The 21,818-nt window shown below is 36.0% G+C and overlaps 1 protein-coding gene across 1 annotated transcript in view; it reads left to right on the plus strand.

Moving 5' to 3' along the window:
- The window catches only part of fab1 (1-phosphatidylinositol 3-phosphate 5-kinase fab1), an 809,612-nt gene that overhangs the window by 53,519 nt on the left and 734,275 nt on the right, over positions 1–21,818 (plus strand). Inside the window, exon 5 of the mRNA XM_090380831.1 lies at positions 16,489–16,729. Within this exon, the coding sequence (XP_090236957.1) occupies positions 16,489–16,729 (241 nt within the window). The remainder of the gene's footprint in view (positions 1–16,488; positions 16,730–21,818) is intronic.

A 21,818-nucleotide genomic window follows, 5' to 3' on the forward strand; every position in this document is an offset into this window, starting at 1 on the left:
TCAGTTTCCATGCATGGCAGCCTGATCGTAACATAGACAGGATAGGAAGGGAGGAGGTGTTATGCTGTTAATTAAGAAAAACATAAAATCAAAAGAAGAGTATCCAGTTGATATAGATGAACAGTGCACTGCTGAGTCAGTTTGGTGTTGACATAAGCACTGCGAAAGCAAAAATAAGAGTAGGAGTGTGTTATAGGCCTAATGACTCAAGTGAGTACAATGAACAGTTGTACAGAGAAATAGAGTGGGCTAGTAAATCAGAATGTCTTATAATGGGGGATTTTAACTTCCCAGATATTGACTGGAACTTGTGGGTTGGTCACTCACACACTAGTAAGACTTTTGTGGATTTATTGGATGATTGTTTTCTGCAGCAGCATGTTCGAGAGGCAACCAGAGAGGGTAATACTCTTGATCTGGTTATCAGCAGTGATCATTCGTGTATTAAGAATTTGCAGATAAAGGAACCACTAAGTGTACTGATGTGGGATTTACTTAAAGATATAATTACCATCAGGAGTGAAGGAAAGGGTTTTTGCTTCTATAAATGTGAGTACAATGGTCTCAGACAGTTTTTAAATTCTGTACAGTGGGATCAACTGACGATATTACCAATAGTAAATTCTAAGTGGGTAGCATTCAAGGAATTAATTGTGAAAGCTACTAAAAGTTTTATACCTATTAAGAAATATTGTTCAAGGTTTAGGCCTAAATGGTTATCAAATGAACTAATGAGACTCGTGACAGAGAAGAAAAATGCATGGGATGCATATAAATTATCAAGCGACCAGAAGCCTATGGCAGATATAAGCTAGTCTGTAATCAGGTCACAAAGGAGGTTCGGCAGGCGAAGGCAGATTACGTGAAATCCTTGGCAAAAGGTGCTAAGAAAAAAAGCAAGGATTTCTTTACTTATATAAACTCTAAAAGGAAGGGGATGAATCTGATTGGTCCAGTTGATATCAATGGTTCGACTGTTGATGATCCTGCTCAGATAGCAAACAAACTGAATGAGTATTTTGCCTCTACATTCACACATGAGGAGTTATTAAGGTTTGAATTTGGCAGAAGGTTATCAAATTGTAGCAGGGTGCTTAATGATTTTGTAATAACTGAGAGTAAAGTGGAAGAGAAATTGTTGAAGTTAAACATAAGAAAGGCACTTGGGGTGGATGGGATCTATCCAGTTATATTAAAGGAGGCGGAAAAGCAACTAAGCAAACCTTTAGCCATAATTATGAGAGCATCCTTGGACTCAGGGGAGGTTCCCACGGACTGGAGATGTGCAAATGTATCCCCAATTCACAAAGGGGGGATTGAAGGGTGACACGAGTAATTACAGACCAGTTAGTTTAACTTCTGTTCCGGGTAAAATAATGGAGTCACTGGTTAAAGATGCATTGGACAATCATCTAGTCAAGACTGCAGCAATAATTCAGACACAGCATGGGTTTGTTAAGGGAAAGTCTTGTCTGACAAATTTGATAGGATATTATGATGTGGTTACAAAGGAACTGGATGCAAAAAATAATTTTGATATCATATATTTGAATTTCAGGAAAGCTATTGACACTGTTGCGCATAGAAGACTATTGTACAAATTGGAGCAGAATGGTATTAAGGGTAAGTTGCTACAATGGATAAAAGGATGGTTGAGTGGGAGAAGACAGGAGGGTGGTAATTAGTGGGTGCTGCTCTTCGTGGACTAATGTTATTAGTGGAGTCCCACAGGGTTCAGTGTTGGGTCCTCTGTTGTTTTGTATATTTATCAATGATATTGATGAAGGTATATCAGCCTTAGTGTCGAAGTTTGCAGATGATACAAAGGTTGGCAGGGTTGTTAATGATAGTAATGGCAGTGTGCTACTGCAAAAGGATCTAGATAATTTGGGCAGATGGGCTAAGAAGTGGCAACTGAAGTTTAACCTTGACAAATGCAAAGTACTGCATATGGGTAGAAGTAACCCCAGAGAAACGTACCAAATGTGCGGTACTACACTTCAGGTGGTAGAAAATGAAAAAGACCTGGGAGTAATTGCGCAGTCAGATATGAAGTTTTCTGAGCAATGCAGACAGGCTGCCAGGGCAGGTCATGGGGTTTTGTCAATGATATATAGGAATTTTGCTAGCAGGGAAAAGGAGGTGATTGTCCCTCTGTATAAGGCAATGGTCAGGCCACGCTTTGAGTACTGCGTACAGGTCTGGAGGCCTTATTTTAGGAAGGATGTAGATTTGCTTGAGCATGTACAGAGAAGGGCAACAAGATTGGTGAGGGGAATGAAGGGATCCTCTTACCAAGAGAGGCTTAAGTTCTGCAAATTGCAGTGGCTGGAGACTAGGCACCTGCGCAGTGATCGGATGATGTGTATAAGGCCTTGAACGGGTTGAGCACACTGAATTCTGATGGGATCTTTCTACTTGTTCAGATTACGAACCTAAGGGGGCATAAATTCAAATTAAGAAAAGACAGATGTAGAATAGATGTGTGGAAATTTGCCTTTAGCCAGCGGGTGGTTAATTGCTGGAACAAACTTCCATCTGTCGTTGTGGAAGTTGATAAGTTAAATAAATTTAAGGAGCAACTGGACAGGCATTTGGAGGGAATGGTATGTTTTTTTTGGCTGTTGCTGCATAAGCTCATACACTTGCTTTCTTGCATCACATGCCACTGCTACTACTACTATCATTTATAATCTTGAAAATTTTGTCCTCATTCATTTTACTGATGCCTCTCAGAGCCTTAAACACCTCAATCAAATCTCCTCTAAGGTGTCTAGTTTCCAAACTCTGCAATCCACGTATTCGGAGTCTTTCTTCATAAGGACACCCTTTTTCCAATCTCACCAGGCGAGTTACCCATCTTTTCAACCTTTCAAGAAGCTCGATGTCTTTCTTTAGGTGCGGTCACCAAACTTGAACACAGTATTTCTTATATAATGGGATTATCGCGTTCCTATCTCTACTTGAAAAAGTTCGATAGATCATCGATAGGACACCATGGGCCTTCCTTGCAACCTGTTTACAATGCTCAGAGAATTTCATGTCTGACCATATCATAACACCCATGTCCCTTTCCTCCAGTAATTTGAACTCCACCAAATGAATAAGTTATTTTGGGATTACTGTTTCCCAGGTGTAATACCTTACACTTTGTTGGATTACAGCATAGCTGCCATTTTTCTGACCATTCCTGAAGTCTATCTAAGTCTCTCTGAAGAAGCTCAGCTTGACAGTGATCATTAACTACTCTACCAATTTTAACATCATCTGCAAATTTAGACATCACACCCTCTATCCCTTCATCAATGTCGTTTGTGAAAATTAAAAACAACAGTGGTCCTAATACTGATCCTTGGGGAACCCCACTTCAACCCAATCTGAGGAATAGCCATTTATCACAACCCTCTGCCTCCTGCCCTGAAGCGATTCTGCTATCCATCTAAGGATTTCCCCAGTGATTCCTGGCGCACTATGGTCATAGTTGCCGATGCGCCCAATAAATCCCGAAACAAACAAACAAACAAACCCAGTGATTCCAACCTGTTCCAGCTTATAAAGCAATCGCTCATGTGGGACTGAGTTTTGCTGAAATCTAAATAAACAATGTTGAAATTATTCCCTAAATCCAGCTCATGAGTGACCCTTTCAAAATAGCGAATCAGACTTGTTAAACATGATTTTCCCTTTACAAAACCATGCTGAGTATCCTTGAGAATTTCAATTCGATCCAAATGATCCTGAATTCCACCCTTGATCATTGCCTCCATGATTTTCCCTACCACTGAAGTCAGACTGACAGGTCGATAATTTCCCACTTCACTCTTAGAACCACCCTTATGTATGGGAGATACATTGGCACTTTTCGAATCCAATGGAATCTCCCCAGAGTCTAGTGATGCTTGCATAATTAGCTTCAATGGTTCAATGCACTCATTTTCCGCCTCCCTTAAGATTATAGGGTATATTCCATCAACTCCAAGAGCCTTACTTGCCTGTAGACTCAAAAGTTTTTTCATTAAATAATCTTGCGAAATTTCAATATCATTAATTACATATTTTTCAACTTCGCTTCCACAGTTTCCGATTGCCACAAAAGGTTTTTCTTCTGTAAATATCGATGCAAAATAACTGTTGAGTTCATCTGCAGCGGCATCTGGTGTATTTAATACTATCCCCTTTCCCTTACGTAAAAGTCCGATCTCGTTTGTCCTGCTCTTCTTAGCATTTATATATGTGAAGAATTCCTTATCCGCCCTCTTCGATCTGTTTGCTAGCGATTTCTCATAAACTGCCTTTGCCTGTCGAACCTTTTCTGTGGCTCTATTACACATCATCTTGTAGCTGTTATAGGCTTCAGTACTTTTTATTGCACTGTAACTTTTCCATGCCACTTTTTTCTGCTCAAGTAATGTGGCAACTTCACTATTCATCCAACTTGGAACCCTCTTCGTGGAGTATTTTTTTAATGGTTAATACGCATTCAAGGCGTCTGTGATTAATGTTTTAAAAGCATACCACAGTTCAATTGTATTTGTTCTCTGTGCAATATCTACCCAATTAATAGAGGCTATGTAGCACCTTAAGGCATCATAATTTCCTTTTCTGAAATTATAACCCATTCCTTTGCCTTTTACTACTGCTACCTCTCTCTTCACCATCCACCGTAGAACTCCATGATCACTTCCTACTACTGGTTCCTCTACCGTAAGCCCTGTTATGTCATCTGATTAATGGGTGATGATGAGGTCTAGGATATTCTTTTCTCTAGTACTTTCCCTGACATGTTGATACAAATAACAGTCATCTAGTTGATTTAAAAATTTTGCTCCCCATGTCGAGTTTCCTTCTCATTTTCTCCAATCAATTAGGAGCAAATTGAAATCACCCATAATAAGACATTGACACTTACTTGCCTATTCCATTTGCATGTAGAGGCTTTCGTCATAATCTTCACAATCACCTGGTCTGTAGATTACTCCTACTCGCATTATACCTTTGTTTCCAACTATCTCACACCATATAGATTCTATACTAGCACACGAAACATCTGAATCCGAGAAAGCTATCGTCGCACACAGGCTGCTTCTGATAAGAAGCATAACCCCACCACATCTTCTATCTACCCTATCCTTCCTAAATACATTATACAAGCCATACTTGAAACTCATCATCCCCTATTTCCGGGTGGCATCACGTTTCCCTAAGCCCTATTATGTCCGCGTTACTTGTTTTAACCAGCAGTTCGAATTCGCTCATTTTATTGACGACTTCTAACATTACTATATAAACAATTAAGACTTACTGTTCTTGTATATTTAACAATCCTAACACAACCCTTGAAGTTTTTTAGGCTCTCTTCCCTGTCATTAGCTACCCCGCTCACTTGAAACGGTTCTGCCCCCAAGAACATCCAGATCCAGTTGGGGAAACAGATAAGAACTCTTGAGGTATGTGCAAGAGTTACTTTGACCAATATTATCAGATAAATGCGTGTCAGTATTACTCACATCCCCCCTAACTAGCAGTTTCTTTAAGGTATCCTCAATAATACTGGCAAAAACTTTCGTACCACCTTTGTTTAAGCGTATCCCATCTCTACAAAACAAATTCCTTCTACCTACAAGTGTGGGCCAAGCTGATAGAAATTTCCCCCCAAAAGCCTTGCAGGGTCCTTCAAGTCTTGAGTTAATCCACGAGGCTTTTAACATATAATCCCTCCTATCGTGTCTGGGCAGAATTGCAGGCACAGAGTATGTTGGAATACTCTACTTTATGCTTGGATTTTCCAAAAAAACAGAAATATTGGCCATGACAATCGTTTATGTGGTCCTGAGATTCCTGCCATATCATCGGAACAGCAAAAGGCATTGATTTATAACTACCTCTAAGCCAGTCGGTTAATTTCCTTGATGTGAGCTACAGGAAATTTTTGGAGACCATACTTTATCTTGATCTCCAACCTTACATCCAAAATAGAGTTTATAGGCTTTTCTCATAAGTGACAGTGACTTATGCTGTGGTTTTAATACCACTTCTCCACAACTGTAGCAAAAGCTATCAGGCTTATTTTGGCAAGAATGCAACATATTTCATGTACTGTTGAGGTACGTGCATATAAGAACACAGTGCAGACCACTGGTGATCTGCATGAACTGCTCTTCCTGCAACATGTTAGATCTGCCTGTGAGGTGATAGTTGAGTTAACTCATCCTGGTTTCTCAGCAATGGGAGCTTATCTCAGACTTTCCAAATATAATGAGAAGATAGGCATTTCCTTTGTAGGACAAGTGCATTCAGACATTCCTATTTGCAAAAGGCTCTGTCATAACAGCTGAAATGTTACACTGTTGTACTAATTTTTTTCTCTGTTATACCTTATTATTTTAGTATTAGTAGCAGAAAATGATACAAGAATGGATTTCCTATTCGACTTATTGTTTCCTACAGGAACTCAGCATTTCCTTAGCCACACATGTATATAACATTATAAAACCCTTTAGACAGGTAATACAATTTGGGATTAAGAACTACGATACATTATTTAATAATCTTAAAGATTGTAGACTTGGCGACAATGACAGTTTATTCTCACTAGATGTTACCTCGTTATATATGAATGTAAACGTTGAATACACATTAATATTATTTGGGATATGTTAAATAATAACTCGATACCGATTAATTATACGAAGCTACCTATTAAGGAAATTTTTCACTTAATTAAACTGTTAGTTGAGGCCAACTATATCACCCTTCGAGACAAGGTGTACAAACTAATTTTTGGATTACCAATGGGTTTGAGCCTGAGTGGCTTAATGTCAGAGATCTATCTCTCAACGATTCAGCATATACATTTGACACCTTTTCGACCCCGTATCACATACTATCGGAGGTATTTAGACGATGTTCTAGTTATTACTGATAGTAGTACTATCCAAGACATTTTACATTTGTTTAATAATATTCATTCTAGACTCAAATTTACATTGGAAAGGGAGGATACGGATACCAAGTCATTAAACTTTCTAAATTTCACGCTTACTCGGGACTCGAATAAGGTCCAATTTAGCATCTATCGAAAACCTACAAACACCGGTATGCTTCTACATTATAATAGCTATCACTCGTTCACCTACAAAAGATCGATTATCTTTAATCAATTTCTAAATGCCTATAAATATTCAACGACGGAATCTGCTTTGGGCTCAGAAATACAAATATTAACTAGCAGGTTTTTAAACAGGGGTTATCCCCTTGCCACAATAAATCGAATTAGGGTACAAGTTAAGGATAGGATACAAAATATTACACCATCCAACAATAGTAATATCAAAATATACTTTATTTCTGTTGAACAGTGGCACAAACAGCTTAATAGATTCTTTAAAGATACCGAATTTAAAATTGTGGCCAGCCAATACGGAAATTACACACTATACTGAACAATCGCTCGGTTCTTTCTGCATTCGCAACACAAATTAATGACCGGTATACAACATTTCTTACTGTGATTGCGACGCGTCTTACGAAGGTTCGACATGCTTTTCTCTGAATATTCATGTAAATCAACTTGAAGCCTCAGTTTGTGCTTCGTGTTCAGCAGTGTCAGGATTAGCCTTTCATGCCATTAATGAAAAACATACTTTTTTATTTAACATGGCCAAAATACTTAATGTCCAACATAATTTTATGTGACTATTAATTGCAGAAACCATAGAAATTAAATTACACGAGAATCCTGTTAATGTTCGTCGGCCATATTTGATCTCCTATACGTGGACCTTTACACGCATGCACGAAGACAATCTCTATTTAAGTTTCATGTTCAACCCTATTCGGTAATTTTCATTCCTGTGATCACGACATACTGTCGAAAAGCGTTGTCAGCTTCAGGAAGGAAAATCGTTTTGTATATTTTTGTTAGATTCTTTTTAATATTTTTAGTTGCGTTAAATTGATTTTTAATTGTGTTAAATTGGTTTTTAATTATTTTTTACTCTAACGTAAGTTTAAACGATTTTTTCATTTTAATTTCTGGAGAGTATCATACGGAAGTGTTCTATGTACTATATTGAGGTAAACTCTTCTTATTATTTTACAAAGAACGCAAGTTTATAAAGCATCAGCCAAAAAAAAAAAAAAAAAACCTGACACATCACTTTTCCTCCCCAGCCTTAATAATTTGTTTAGTTCTTCCTTGAATTTATTTAAATTACTCATTTCAACAACAACAGATGGAAATTTCTTCTAACAATCAACCATCCACCGGCTGAAGGAAAACTTCTGCACATATGTCCTGCAACCAAAGCATCCTTCCTCAGTTTGAATATGTGTCCACCTCAGGTGTGTAGTTTGAGTAAGAGGAAGAATACCATCAGCATTGAGCTCAATGCTGATGGTAAACACCTCAATCAGATTGTCTTGCAGGTGCCTAGTCTCCAGACACTGCTATTTGCAGAACTGAAGCCTTTTGTTTCTCACCAAATCGGAAGACTATATGTGATAATCAGAATAATTAATACCTACTGTAATATGTACATACTAACTAGTTGATATTTCTATTTTGACATTTGTGGGTGGGGGTTAAAATTTAAAACAGTAAAAAGATCAGCAATCAATAACAAATAACATGGCACACACACAAATTGCAAGTAACACAATACGTGCAAGTGAGAATGGAGTAACAAGTTACGAAGCTTTAAAAATAGGAATGAAGAGAAGATTCTGAAAATTAATTTTTTTTATATCATTGAAGATTTCATGGAAGTGTAAACACATTTCACCATAATAACCCACAGAATTCCAGCTGTAGGTATTATCGCAAATTCGATAAGATTGAGTTTACTATCCGTTTATGATAGATTGCACTAACAGAAAAGCCCAATAAACAAGTGATTGCTAATTGTTTTATGGTTGTGACCTCCAGAAATCCGACTGGAGACAATCACAGGGTAATATCCAGTGCTGCAGTCTCCTGCCCCAATTAAATGGCATGTTGTCCCAATTAAGCAAAGTAAATCCTGGCTATTTTCTTGATTGGGTTCTGTTTTTTAAAATTTTCCCCCAAATAAACGGCTGCCCCGATTAACCGGTGGCCCAAATAACCGGAATCCACTGTATATGATATGAAAATTATTTTTGCAACAGTTCCTTTGTAACCACGTCATAGTATCCAATCAAATCCATCAGACAAAACTTTCCCTTAACAAACTCATGCTGTGTCTGAATTATTACTGCAGTCTTGTCTAGTTGATCCTGCAATGCTTCTTTAACCAGTGATTCCATTATTTTCCCCAGAACAGAAGTTAAACTAACAGGTCTATAATTACTTGTGTCACCTTTTGGTTTCCCTTTCTGAATTGGGGATACATTTGCACATCTCCGGTTAGTGGGGACCTCCCCTGAGTCCACAGATGATCTCATAATTATGGCTAAGGGTTTGCTTACTTCCTTTGTGGCCTCCTTTAATATAACTGGATAGATCCATCCACCCAGGTGCCTTTCTTATGTTTAACTTCAACAATTTCTCCTCCACTTTGTTCTTAGTTATTGCAAAATCATTAAGCTCCCTGTTAGAGTTTAATAAGCTTCTGTCCTCCACTTCTCTACACAATTCCTTATGTGTGAATGTAGATGCAAAATACTTATTCAGTTTGTCATCTATCTGAGCAGGATCATCAACAATCAAATCATCAATATCAAGTGGACCAAGCTGATTCATCCCCTTCCTTCTAGAGTTTATATATATAGAGAAGTCCTTGCTGTTTTTCTTAACATCCTTTGCCAAAAATTTCTCATAATCTGCTTTCACTTGTTATGTTATTAAATGATTAAGAAATGCTGCGTTACCACACATTTTTCTTTATAAATAAACAGAAACACTTTTCACACAATTTATGGCTGGAAATTCATGGAAAATAATTTTTAAGTAATTCAGAAAAAAATTAATTTTTTTTAATGATATTGTTAAGAATTACATAACTACCATTCATATACAAGAAAACAGGTAATTAAATTAAACATTATTATAATCAGATTATTCAGTAATATATTTTAGGCTTTTCAGAATTTAAATTTTTTGTGTTTTACATTTGAATAATTTACCGTTTAATGAGCATATATGCATTGTTTTTGTATTTGCTTTGAGGAAAGATTGTTTCAAACAGTGCATCTGTTTGAATACAAATTGTTTAGAAATTTTTCCACTGAATGCTACCATCTCTTATCTGTGTTTTCAACTAAATTGTTGAAACAGTTTGTAATAGATTGCAGCACTAAAAAAGATTTGAAAATTTAAGTAGGATATTGCATTGTGTTACCCATGTTAATGTCATTTGTTCAGTTTGGGCTTACAAAAGACTAAATTTAAAAAGTTCGCTGAAATCCCAATTCAGAAGTTGGTAAAATTGAATAAAGTGATGCATAAAAATGATGTAGAATATATTATTGAATCAAAAACAAAGTAATGAAGAGTTCCCCCCCCTTCTGATTTAATTTTTGACAATAAGTTTACTCCTAGTGTTGCACAATCAAAACAACATGAGAGTATATAATATTTGCTGTTATACACCAGCTTAAAACAAATTCAAATGTATAGCCATTTCTAACTGCTGCAAGTTCTTATATGTAAAGTCAAGTGAGTTGGGAGGCGCAATATGGCCTAAGTTGTCTCTTGTGCCAGAAAACTCCACAACAACAATATACACCAGCAAATTTCACAATTTCATCGATCCACCTCATCTTTGACTTTTTCTGTGGTGTTTAAAGTCAAGCGGTATCCATTCCGAAATTCGTTTTTGTTCCATCTATCGTCAGTTCTTCTTGATATATGACCTGCCCAATTTCATTTTAAGCACTTTATTCTTTCAGTGGTGAATCCTTGCACATGTTTTTTGGTCTTTTTCGGTTATGTTCAAAATTCAGTACTCCATACTTCTCTGTGTGACCCTCAGTCTTTGTAAAACTTTGGCATTCAATGTCTTGCTTCACAACTATATGTTACAAGAGGAAGGATACATTGATCAAAAACTTTTCATTCGAAACTGAGTGGCAAGTTTGTCTTAAAGACAATATTAAGCTTTTCAAATGCTTGCCATTCCACTTTTATGCACTATTCAATTTCCACCATAATGTTTCCATCTGTTGAAATTTCTTGTCCAAGGTAAACATACCTAAACATAACCTTTCCATTTCTCCTAGTTCTTACCCATCAGCCATGATTTTCTGTGGTCTGGTAAATTTGTTGAAGTATAGAATATGAGAAATTCTGTAGGAAGTGGAGGACAGAAGCTTATTAAACTCTGACAGGGAGCTTAGTGAGTTTGTAATAACTGAGAGCAAAGTGGAGGAGAAATTGTTGAAGTTAAACATAAGCAAGGCATCTGGGGTCGATGGGATCTATCCAGTTATATTAAAGAAGGTGCAAAGGAAGTAAGCAAACCCTTAGCCATAATTATGAGAGCATCCTTGGACTCAGGGAAGGTCCCCACTGACTGGAGATATGCAAATGTATCCCCAATTCACAAAGGGGTATCAAAAGGTAACACAAGTAATTACAGATTTGTTTAACTTCTGTTCTGGGGAAAATAATGGAGTCACTGGTTAAAGAAACATTGCAGGATCATCTAGACAGAACTGCAGTAATAATTCAGATACAGCATGGGTTTGTTGGAAGTCTTGTCTGACCAATTTGATTGGATATTATGATGTGGTTACAAAGGAACTGGATGAATAAAATAATTTTGATATCATATACTTGGATTTCAGGAAAGCTTTTGATACTGTTGCACATGGAAGATTAGTGTACGAATTGGAGCAATATGACATTAAGGACAAGTTGCTACAATGGATAAAGGGTGGTCCACTGATTACCACAGAGAGTGGTAATCAGTGGACACTACTTTTTGTGGACTAATGTTATTAGTGGAGTCACCTGGGTTCGGTGTTGGGCCCATTGTTGTTTTGTATATTTATCAATGATATTGATGAAGTCATATCAGGCTTAATGTCCAAGTTTTGCAGATTATACCAAGGTGGGCATGGTTGTTAACGACAGTATGCTACTGCAAGAGGGTCTAGAAAAGTTGGACAGATCAGCTGAGAAGTGGCAACTGATGTTTAACATTGACAAATGCAAAGTACTGCATATGGGTAGCAGTAACCCCAGAGTAATGTACCAACTGTGTGGTACTACACTCAGACAGTGGAGAATGAAAAAGACCTGGTGATAATTTTGCTGTCAGATATGAAATTTTCTGAGCAGTGCAGACAGGCTGTCAGAGCAGGTCATGGAATATTGTCAATGATATACGGGAATTTTGCTAGTAAGCATAAGGAGGGGATTATCCCTTTGTATAAGGCAATGGTTAGGCCATGCCTTGATTACTGGGTACAGGTCTAGAGGCCTTATATTAGGAAGGATTTTTTTGAAGACTAAATGCTCAAGGCATAATATGTTATGGGTTGAGATTAACTATATAATATTGGTGTAAACACACCATAGTTTACCCATAAATTTAACTACACACGTAGTGGAACGGCACTGTTTAGATTTTTCTCATATTGTGGCTACCTTCAGAACAAGATACCAGGTATTGCACTACTTCAAATACAGTGAAACTTCTCCTAACGGACACCTCTCTTTAACGGACATCTCTCTACAATGGACATTTTCAAATTCTCCAACTCTCCTCCATTGGTTTTAATGTGTTTTCAGCTTCTGTCTAGCGGACATTCTCTGTAACGGATGCGGACAGGCAGTCTGCACTGTTTCGTTTAGATTAGCACTTAATTTGATCTCCCCATAACGGACGGCGGGCGAGCTAATGCCCCTTTTTTCTAGGAACGTTTCTTCCATCTATTGCCTCAATCATGTGTTTATTTTCTATTTCCGATTCTCTGAATTTGATCAAGATTTATGTCGCGGTTCTAAACCCTTTTTCAAGAATTTTAAGGCACGTGTAAAACTTCTGATGAATTCGGTGTGTGCAGGGGGGGCGAATTTTGTCGGTCTTTTGAGTTTCAGTTTTCAGTTTTGTTCAGTGTTGTGTGAAGTGCACAATGTCTTCTCGTAAACATTTAATTTTAAAAGATAAAGTCGAACTCATTAATGTGTATGATCGGCAAAAAAATAGTGTTCACAATCTCACTGCAAAATTCAAAATCAGGAAGACGCAGGTAAGCGACATCCTAAAAAAAAAAAATGAACTGCTCAGACAATTTTGGCAACATGTAAATGATCAGGTTCAAAAATCATTCCCGAAAACTGTTGGACTTCAAATTGACAATGTTACGTATGAGTGGTCTTGTCGCGCATGTGCTAAAAAAATTCCCATTAATGGGCCTATTATTAGGGAAAAGGCTTTGGAGGTTGCGAAATCTATGGGAGTAAATGAGTTCAAAGCTTCTGTGGGATGGCTAGACAAGTTCAAAACTCGGCATAAAATTTCTTGGAAAATTTAAATGGTGAAGGTGGATCTGTTGATACTGGGGTTGTAACAGAGTGGACCGTCAAATTGGAAGATTTATGTCGTGATTTTGAAGCTAAGGATATTTACAACTGTGATGAAACAGGGTTGTTTTTTAAAGCTCTTCCTGAAAAAACAATGAGTCTAAAAAATGAAAAGTGCCAGGGCGGAAAAATTTCTAAGGAACACTTGATTGTACTATTGTGTACAAATATGCTGGGAGACTTTGAACAACCTCTTGTTATAGGAAAACCACAAAATCCTCGTTGTTTCAAGGGCATAAAGTTGAATCTTTTGAATGTTGACTGGAAGTCTAATAAAAAAGCGTGGATGACACAAGATATCATGAGGGAATGGACAAGTCACTTTAACCAAAACATGATTCGTCAAAACAGAAAAATTATTCTTTTCATGGATAATGCTGCATCTCACCCGCACATTGAATTGTATCATTCAAATCGTTTTTCTGCCACCAAACACATCTGCAGAGTGTCAGCCCTTGGATCAAGGGATAATAAAAAATTTTAAACTTCACTACAGAAAACGTGTTTTAAGACATCTCATTGCAAACATGAACGATGTAACATGTGCGAGTGACCTTGCAAAGAAACTCAGCATCCTAGATACGATTCAGTGATTTCCTCTTCAGTAAACGCAATTATAAAACAAACTGTCATGAACTGTTTTGTAAAGTCTGGCTTCTCAAACGCAAAAATTGAAGTTGTGAACAGCAATGTGGAGCACCAAGAAGAACAAGAACTTCAACATCTATTGATAATGTATGATACTTCCGCTACAAGTGACCCTGGCTACAAAGATATAGACTCGAACCTCACTACAGAAGATGGTGCTCTAGATATCAACGACATTATCATTGATGTTTTTCAAGAAGTTCCTCATGAGGATGAAGAAATGGAAGGAGGTCATTCTGTCGAAGAACATATTAACGACGAACCACCGATGAAAATAGAAGAAGCGCTCATACAAATCAATCGTTTAAAAATGTTTTTTGCCGCCGAAGAAGATACTGAAGGACTTTCGATGATTTCTTCACTCCAAACAAATGTTGAAAACAAAATTATCAGCTGGAAGAAGGTGCAGAAGAAAATAAGTGATTACTGTATGTATTTTTCTTAAGATAAAGTCATAATATGCATAGCACAATTGTATGTATATTATTTACAAAAATATTGTGCAAAATCTGTATATAATTTAATTTAATTATCTCTTGTGTATGTAATTGTATATTATTTACAAAAATATTGTTCAAAATCTGTATATATTTTAATTTAATTTAATTTTACATTAAACGTTTAACGATTTTTCTTTCTCCCTCAAATGTATTGTTAGCGGACACTTCTCTCTAATGGACACATTCTCGTTCCCCATGGCTGTCCGTTAAAGGGAAGTTTCACTGTAAATAACACTTCTCTAGTAGAGGGGACTACTGTTATTTATTCTCAGTGGGCACGCACAGGTAGTGTTTGTCAGTACGAAGCTTGTACATAGTGTTTGTGGTGAAGTACCACCAGTGGTTTCTGACAACTGCACCTTTATTACTTTTGTGAGGAGAACAATACTCTGTAAATGCCAGAAATGTGTGTGGACGTGTGGTTTACGTAACATTTAGTCTTCAAAATATATCATTATCTTCACCATTTGGCATCTCTCATATTGTGGAATTAACTTTGCAACTGTGATGGCATGTCTGCATTACCAGGGTACCTGCCTGCCCACTGATGAGTGAGCTAACAAGCTCTGAAACACATCTGGGTGGTGGTGCCCACTGAGAATAAATAACAGTAGTCTCCTCTACTAGAGAAGCATTATTTATTTGTAGTGCTATATCTGGTATCTCGTTGTGAAGGTAGCCACAATATGAGAAAAATCTAAATGATGTCATTACACTACGTACGTATGTAGTTAAATTTATGGGTAAACTATGGTGTATTTACACCGATATTATTTAGGAAGAATGTAGAGTTGCAGAGGGCAACAAGATTTGTAAGGGGAATGGAGGGGTCCTCTTACCAGTAAAGGCTTACTTTCTGCAAAATGCAGTGTCTGCAGACTAGTCACCTACGAGATGATCTGATTGAGGGGTATAAGGCCTTGAATGGGTTGGCAGGCTCAGTGCTGATGGGATTCTTCCTCTTGCTCAGATTATGAACCTGAGGGGGCATAAATTCAAATTGTGGAAAGACAGTTTTATGATAGATGTGGGGAAATTTGCCTTTAGCCAGCAGGCAGTTGATTGCTGCAACAAAGTTCCATCTATTGTTGATAGCTTAAATTAATTCAAGGAAAAACTATAAACATTTAGAGTGAATGGATATGTGAAGTGATTTTTTTTTTTTTTTTTTTTTTGGGTGATGCTGTATAAGCTTGCTCTCTTGCATCATATGCCTCTACTAATGGTAATGCGAATGCTTATAACTTGTGTTTTCTTGATATTCGTCTTCAAACCAAACTTCTTGCTTGCTTTCATGCTGCAGTTCTTCATTTTTTTTTTTTGCTGCAATTCTTCTGGATTACTTGGAAAGAGAATGATATCATCTGCAAATAGTAAGTGATTTAGGTAATCCCCATTTATCTTGAGTCCTTTATTATCCCAATTTAGCTTGCAAAAAATTTGTTCTAAATAGGCAGAAAATAGTTTTCAGGAGATTCTTTCTCCTTGTGAGACACTTTGTATTTGGAGCTGTACTTTATCATTGTTGACCTATATTGATGTAGATGCTTTTTTTTGCATATTGATTGGAAAATATTTATATAAGCTCTTTCTAATATGTTAATATTTAATAGCATTTATGTATAAAATTATGCATTTATGTACATGAAACTTAAATTCCATGAAAAACTCACTCCACATTGCTATTGAAAATTTGCTAACAAGCACGCACACATTTTAGAAGCTCACTTGTGAAAGGGTTAAAATGATTATTTGCCAAGTGTTAAATGTGAAATTCTAGTATGCAGTAAAATATGTAAATCAAAATTAAGTAAAAAAGTTTTATTTCAGAGGATTTGAGGGTATGTGCTTATTGCTGCAAAGTAGTACTGTCTTATATTCAGACAATGGATCCGAATTCAGAGATATCAAGTGATGTGCAGTTGATGCAGGAAGATCTACAGCAGAAATTGGCTACTTTGGCAGAACAGGCAGAAAGTAATAGACTCACTCCAGATCTCTCTGCCAGGAATAATATACGCCGAAAAAGCTCTGTGATGGGATTCAGAGAGGAAGAACTAGCAAAAGCAAAGTAAGATACAAAAAATAATTTCCACAAATCTCTTCCATTCTGATGTTTTAGAATGCGAACTAAATTGTTAATTTCAGGCAATATAATTGTTTTTTTTTTCTTTTAAAAAGATAATACAATTTTAGCCTATTAATCTTTTGAAAAGGTATTTTTATAGTTTTGCTATTATAAGATGAGCTTTGGAATTCAGGAATACAATATTTTTAGGCATGTGTAGGCACATATATATATAGACAAATAGGTGTGTATGCATATACACCTATTGTCTGCACCCTGTCCATTTTCCTGCCCACCCATTTGCATGTAGAAACTTGACTCCCAACAGATGGATTTTCATGAAATTTTATATTTGGGCCTTTTAAAAATATTTGTCAAGCCATTCCAGTTTTATTAAAAAAAAAAAAAAAGGAAAGTAAAGAAAAAAAAATGAAATCTGTCAATTATTATTTTATTTTATTTTTTCATACAAAGTGTATGTAAAAAATAAATTCATAGATTAAATGTAATTTTGATCAGTGTTGTTAGCTTTAGACAAGTCCATGCAGTTCATGTGTTATGTTAAGTAACATAGTTACTTAACATAACACATGAACAAAATATGATAACAAATGACATCTAGAATTATAGTGATGAGCATAAGCATGCACCAAATGAAATAGCCTTTTAGATAATATCCCTATATTATAATAATTATATAATTATTTTTCCCACAGACTTTAAAGTGATATATTTAATTTAATAATAAAGTGAGAAGAGTGAAATGATGTGATGAGAGATACAATTAAAATGCGTATTGTTGTATATGACTTGAGAACATGGTGTTGCTTGTGAAGAGACACATATAAAAAAAAGTAAAGAGACTTAAAAAATGTGTATGGAAGAAGAGCAATATATATTATAGTTGTAATTAAACTGAATGAATAAGTTTAAGAATATAAAGCTATAGAGTTTTATTGAGTGTTTAATAAAGTTGTGATCTTAGTAATTAATTGATAAGAAAATAACTATATTTACTTCTCACTTCTGTTAATCGTAGAAAAAGAAAAAAATCAATTTAAGAAAAAAAAAATCAAATGCTTCTGAAATATAATGCACTGCATACATTAACTAAATTGTTTATTTTCAAAGCACATTCAGGTTGCCCCAACAAAATATGATAGCAAATAACATCTAGAGTTATAGTGATGAGCATAAAATGCACAAAATGAAATAACATTTTAGATAATAGTTCTATATTATAATGATAATTATATAATTATTTTTTCCCCACTGACTTTAAACTGATATATTTAATTTAATAATGAAGTGAAAGAATGAAATGATGTGTTGAGAGATACAATTAAAATGTGAGTAAAGTTATAAATTAATTTAATGAACAAAAGGGGAGACAGAAGTCTGTTCAGATATGTGCAGCTACTTGAGCTCAAGCATTATGTATAGTTTATAAAACAGCATACCTCAGGGATTTAAAACTCCTGAGGGATGTGTGTAGCCTTTCTTTCTTTATGTGAGAGCAGAACGAGTGCATAGGAAAAGAAAGCTAATATATCAGCAGAAAATATTAGTCCACAAGTGCAGCAGAATATTCAGATGAATCCTGAAATTTTGAAAAGGATAGGAACTTTTGTTCAAGATTTATAGCAAAGTTTGCATAGGCAGGTCACTTGGGTGGTGGGAGAATGGCTATGCAATTGATTGAAAACCTTCCCTTTAGAAAATTTTGCCCTCAAGTGCAGCAGAATATTATTTTGAAAAGATAGGAGCTTTTGTTTGGGATTATATAAAATTTATATGGAGGGAACTTGAGTGGGGTCTTGGCTGTGGAATCGAATCCTAAAGTCTTTCCTTAGCTATAGTGAGGATGGATATGTATAGCAGTCCTTTCTGCAGGGTGGAACAGGTGTACACAGCAAAAGGAAGCTAACATATCAGCAGGAAATTTGGTCCACACGTGTAGCAGAATCTTCTAAATGATTCCTGAAATTTTTGAAAAGGATGAGAGCTTTTGTTCAAAGTTAGTAGCAAAGTTTGTGTGTGGAAACATCTGTGGAATCAAATCCTAAATTCTTCCCAATGTATGCTGAAAATTTGGTATCAATCCAACTTTTTCTTCTCAAGTAATGTCTGGATGAAATCCTTTTTTCCATACTCCACCTTAAAATGTTGTTTTTCCTAAACCTTGGTTTTCCAATAAATCTACTAAGGCTGTAAAAATGTTGTATATCGCAGTTGGCTCGTATCCATATCTCCAGCTGCATTCTCTGTCTACTCTAAAGTTCGGAACAATTGTAAAGCAGTTATTAATCAAAACTAGATTTTGAACAAGCTAAGAGTAGAAAACTTGCTTTGTGTCCAAATGGTAGTTGAATGTTCAGGTTTCTTGCTAAAGCTATTGGCTTTTACCCATCTAAAGTCCCACCTCTGTTAAAAACAGATAGTTTTTATCAGTTTTCAACACTATACTTTTTATCTAACTCTTGTATTGATGACAGTGGTAAATTGCCTCCTGCCATTCCCAGAAAGCATTGAATGGAGTATACATACTCTACTCAATGCTTTCTGTTATCTTCAATAAAAAGATGTCAGAATTTTTAACAATTTTGATGTCAAGGAAATGCCAGGTACTGATGGCATTCTCCACTTGTTCTCAAAACATGTGCTCCTGAGCTTGCTTTTTTAAAATTCTGCAAATTTTCATTAATGAATTGGCATTAGGTGTGCTGGTCTGTATTGCAAAATTGGAACGTATAACTGCTTCATCTTACTTGTACGGTGCAAAGCTAATTAACAATGCCCTTCAGTTAGATGTCAAAGAAATACAGCATGAAATTCAGAAGAAATATACTCAAGTTTTCTCTCTCTTGTATGCGTAAACTGTGGAAATAATAGTAACACATTTGCTTTGTGTACTATATGTAGGTACGATTTTTCAATTTCAAGTGGCAGGAGATGCAATGTAATCGAACACTTGCAAGCAAGTAAGCAGAAAGACAATATGCAGTGCATAAAAGGAGTGCAAAAATAAATTCAGGATTTTGCAGTGATGATGATAACGATATTGTCATATGTGACAAATGCTTATTCATATAATTTATAATAGAACATCATCTTCTTCTGAGTTATGTTAATCATGCATGTGCATGATTAGTGATTTCCCTCCAATTGTGACATAGCAAAAAAATACAGTTATAGAACAATAAAAATAGCAGGCACTGTTAGTGAAATTGCACAGAGGGGGGGAAAGAAAAGGTGGTGATGGTTCTGAAAAATGTGCCATTTTCAGTTACTACTGATGGCAGTAATCAAAGTGATTCTAATCCATATCACATTGTGGTAATCTTTCCTATTAAAAAAAATTGCCAACTCAAACACCTTGGTCTCACTGTCAGAATATTGCATGCCACTGAATAAAAAAAATAAAATAAATAAAAAACAGATTTTTAAGCATGGTTGTCTTTGGATAAATGTTTAACTAGACTGATGGAACAGTGGCAACGTTTTACAAGTATATATTTTAAACTGAATTTAGAAGAGTAAGTACAACAAGCAGTCACTATGTAGTGACATTGACTCATGTCCAAATTCAGTTCATGAACCAAAAAAAAAAGATTTGAAAGAAGGCAAATTAACAACCTCACCAAGGGACAAAACTTATGAATCACAAATTGCTGGTAAAAACAATCCTAAACATGCTAAGCAAGCTAATAATTCTAGGCATGTTATCATCACTAATGCAGAAAAAGTCTATTCATGTTCCTCTCCTCAGGCTTGAATTGATTGTTTCTTTTAAATGTTATGCCAGCATTTGAAAATCTGAGCATAACTTTACAATCCAACTTACCTTACATCCATATACTGAAGTCATTACTCCTAGATATGTTGAAGACAAAGTCTGGACTTATGTTGCATCAAGAAGACAGCAAATGTAGTTTGAAAGGTCAACATATTTAGAATTGATGAAGATAGATTGAATAGAAGTAATAAATAGATTTGGTCTTTTGGACGTAAGAACAAATTGACCGTATAATACATTGTGTTAGAGCAAATGTGGCAAGACATTGACTTTCATTGGGAAGCATGCTGCCTGGCCCAAAGTTCCACTGCAGTGTCATAGTCAGTAATAAAAACTTCGGAAGCATGACTTTTATTCAGTGCTTGGTATGTTTTACTAAGTTTGATGTACACAAAGTTTAAGCTTCACAACTTGTAGTGTTAACCAAAATTATAACTTCACATCTCTGTAAGCTTACAGAGTTGCAAAGCTACTTTTGAATTACTCTATACACTGGTGCTCAAAAGCTAAGGAACAAATACAAATAGAATAAAATATTCATGAAACAAAACAACCTCTATCTAATTCAGTAAACAAAGTCGTGCACAACCTATTATTACATGGAAATCAGGTACCTGGATTAACAAAGCCTGTTTCCAGGACCCATTTTGTATTTATTGTTTACACTATTGATTTTGATAGCCATCATTGTGAAAATGTCATATTGATATTCTTCAAGTGATTCTTTGAGGATTGCAGAGCAATATAGAGAATGGAGGTAGGACAGAGTTAAGCTGAACTGTCCAGTGGCTGAACGTCACCTGCAGTGTGGAGCAGTTCCAAAACACATAAACTCTTTGTCCTCGTGTCACATCTGCTTAAGATGACTGTTATCTAGCCTTAATTGCACAGCATTGTAGAGACATTGCAGCATGGCAGCTTGTTTTAGAACTTCTTGGATCTACAGGATAGCTTGTATCTAAATATAGAGGACTTTACTAGAAGGGTCTTTATGTATGACCAGCTGTTTGTGTTCTCTTGTTTCCCTGATATGCAGAAAAGCCCCCTTATAAATTGCCAGTAGTATGTCAAATCGATCCAGGAACAATGAGTCATGTTGCTCTTCATTGATGAGTCAAGATAGTCTTCAGCCAGGTTATCAGTGCATTTTCATCTAGTGGAAATGAATTTCGATGTTCTGTTTTGCTAATATTGCTTAAAAGTACATGTTTGGTGTTAGTGGTGCTGTTTAGACATATTTAATATTTTTGAAGGAATCACCGTTAATGGCTACTATCTGTACAGATTTCCACAAAT

This window comes from Mastigoproctus giganteus, chromosome 9 (assembly GCF_048544385.1).
Source record: "Mastigoproctus giganteus isolate SK-2022 chromosome 9, ASM4854438v1, whole genome shotgun sequence".
In the NCBI taxonomy this organism is placed as follows: Eukaryota; Metazoa; Arthropoda; class Arachnida; order Uropygi; family Thelyphonidae; genus Mastigoproctus; species Mastigoproctus giganteus.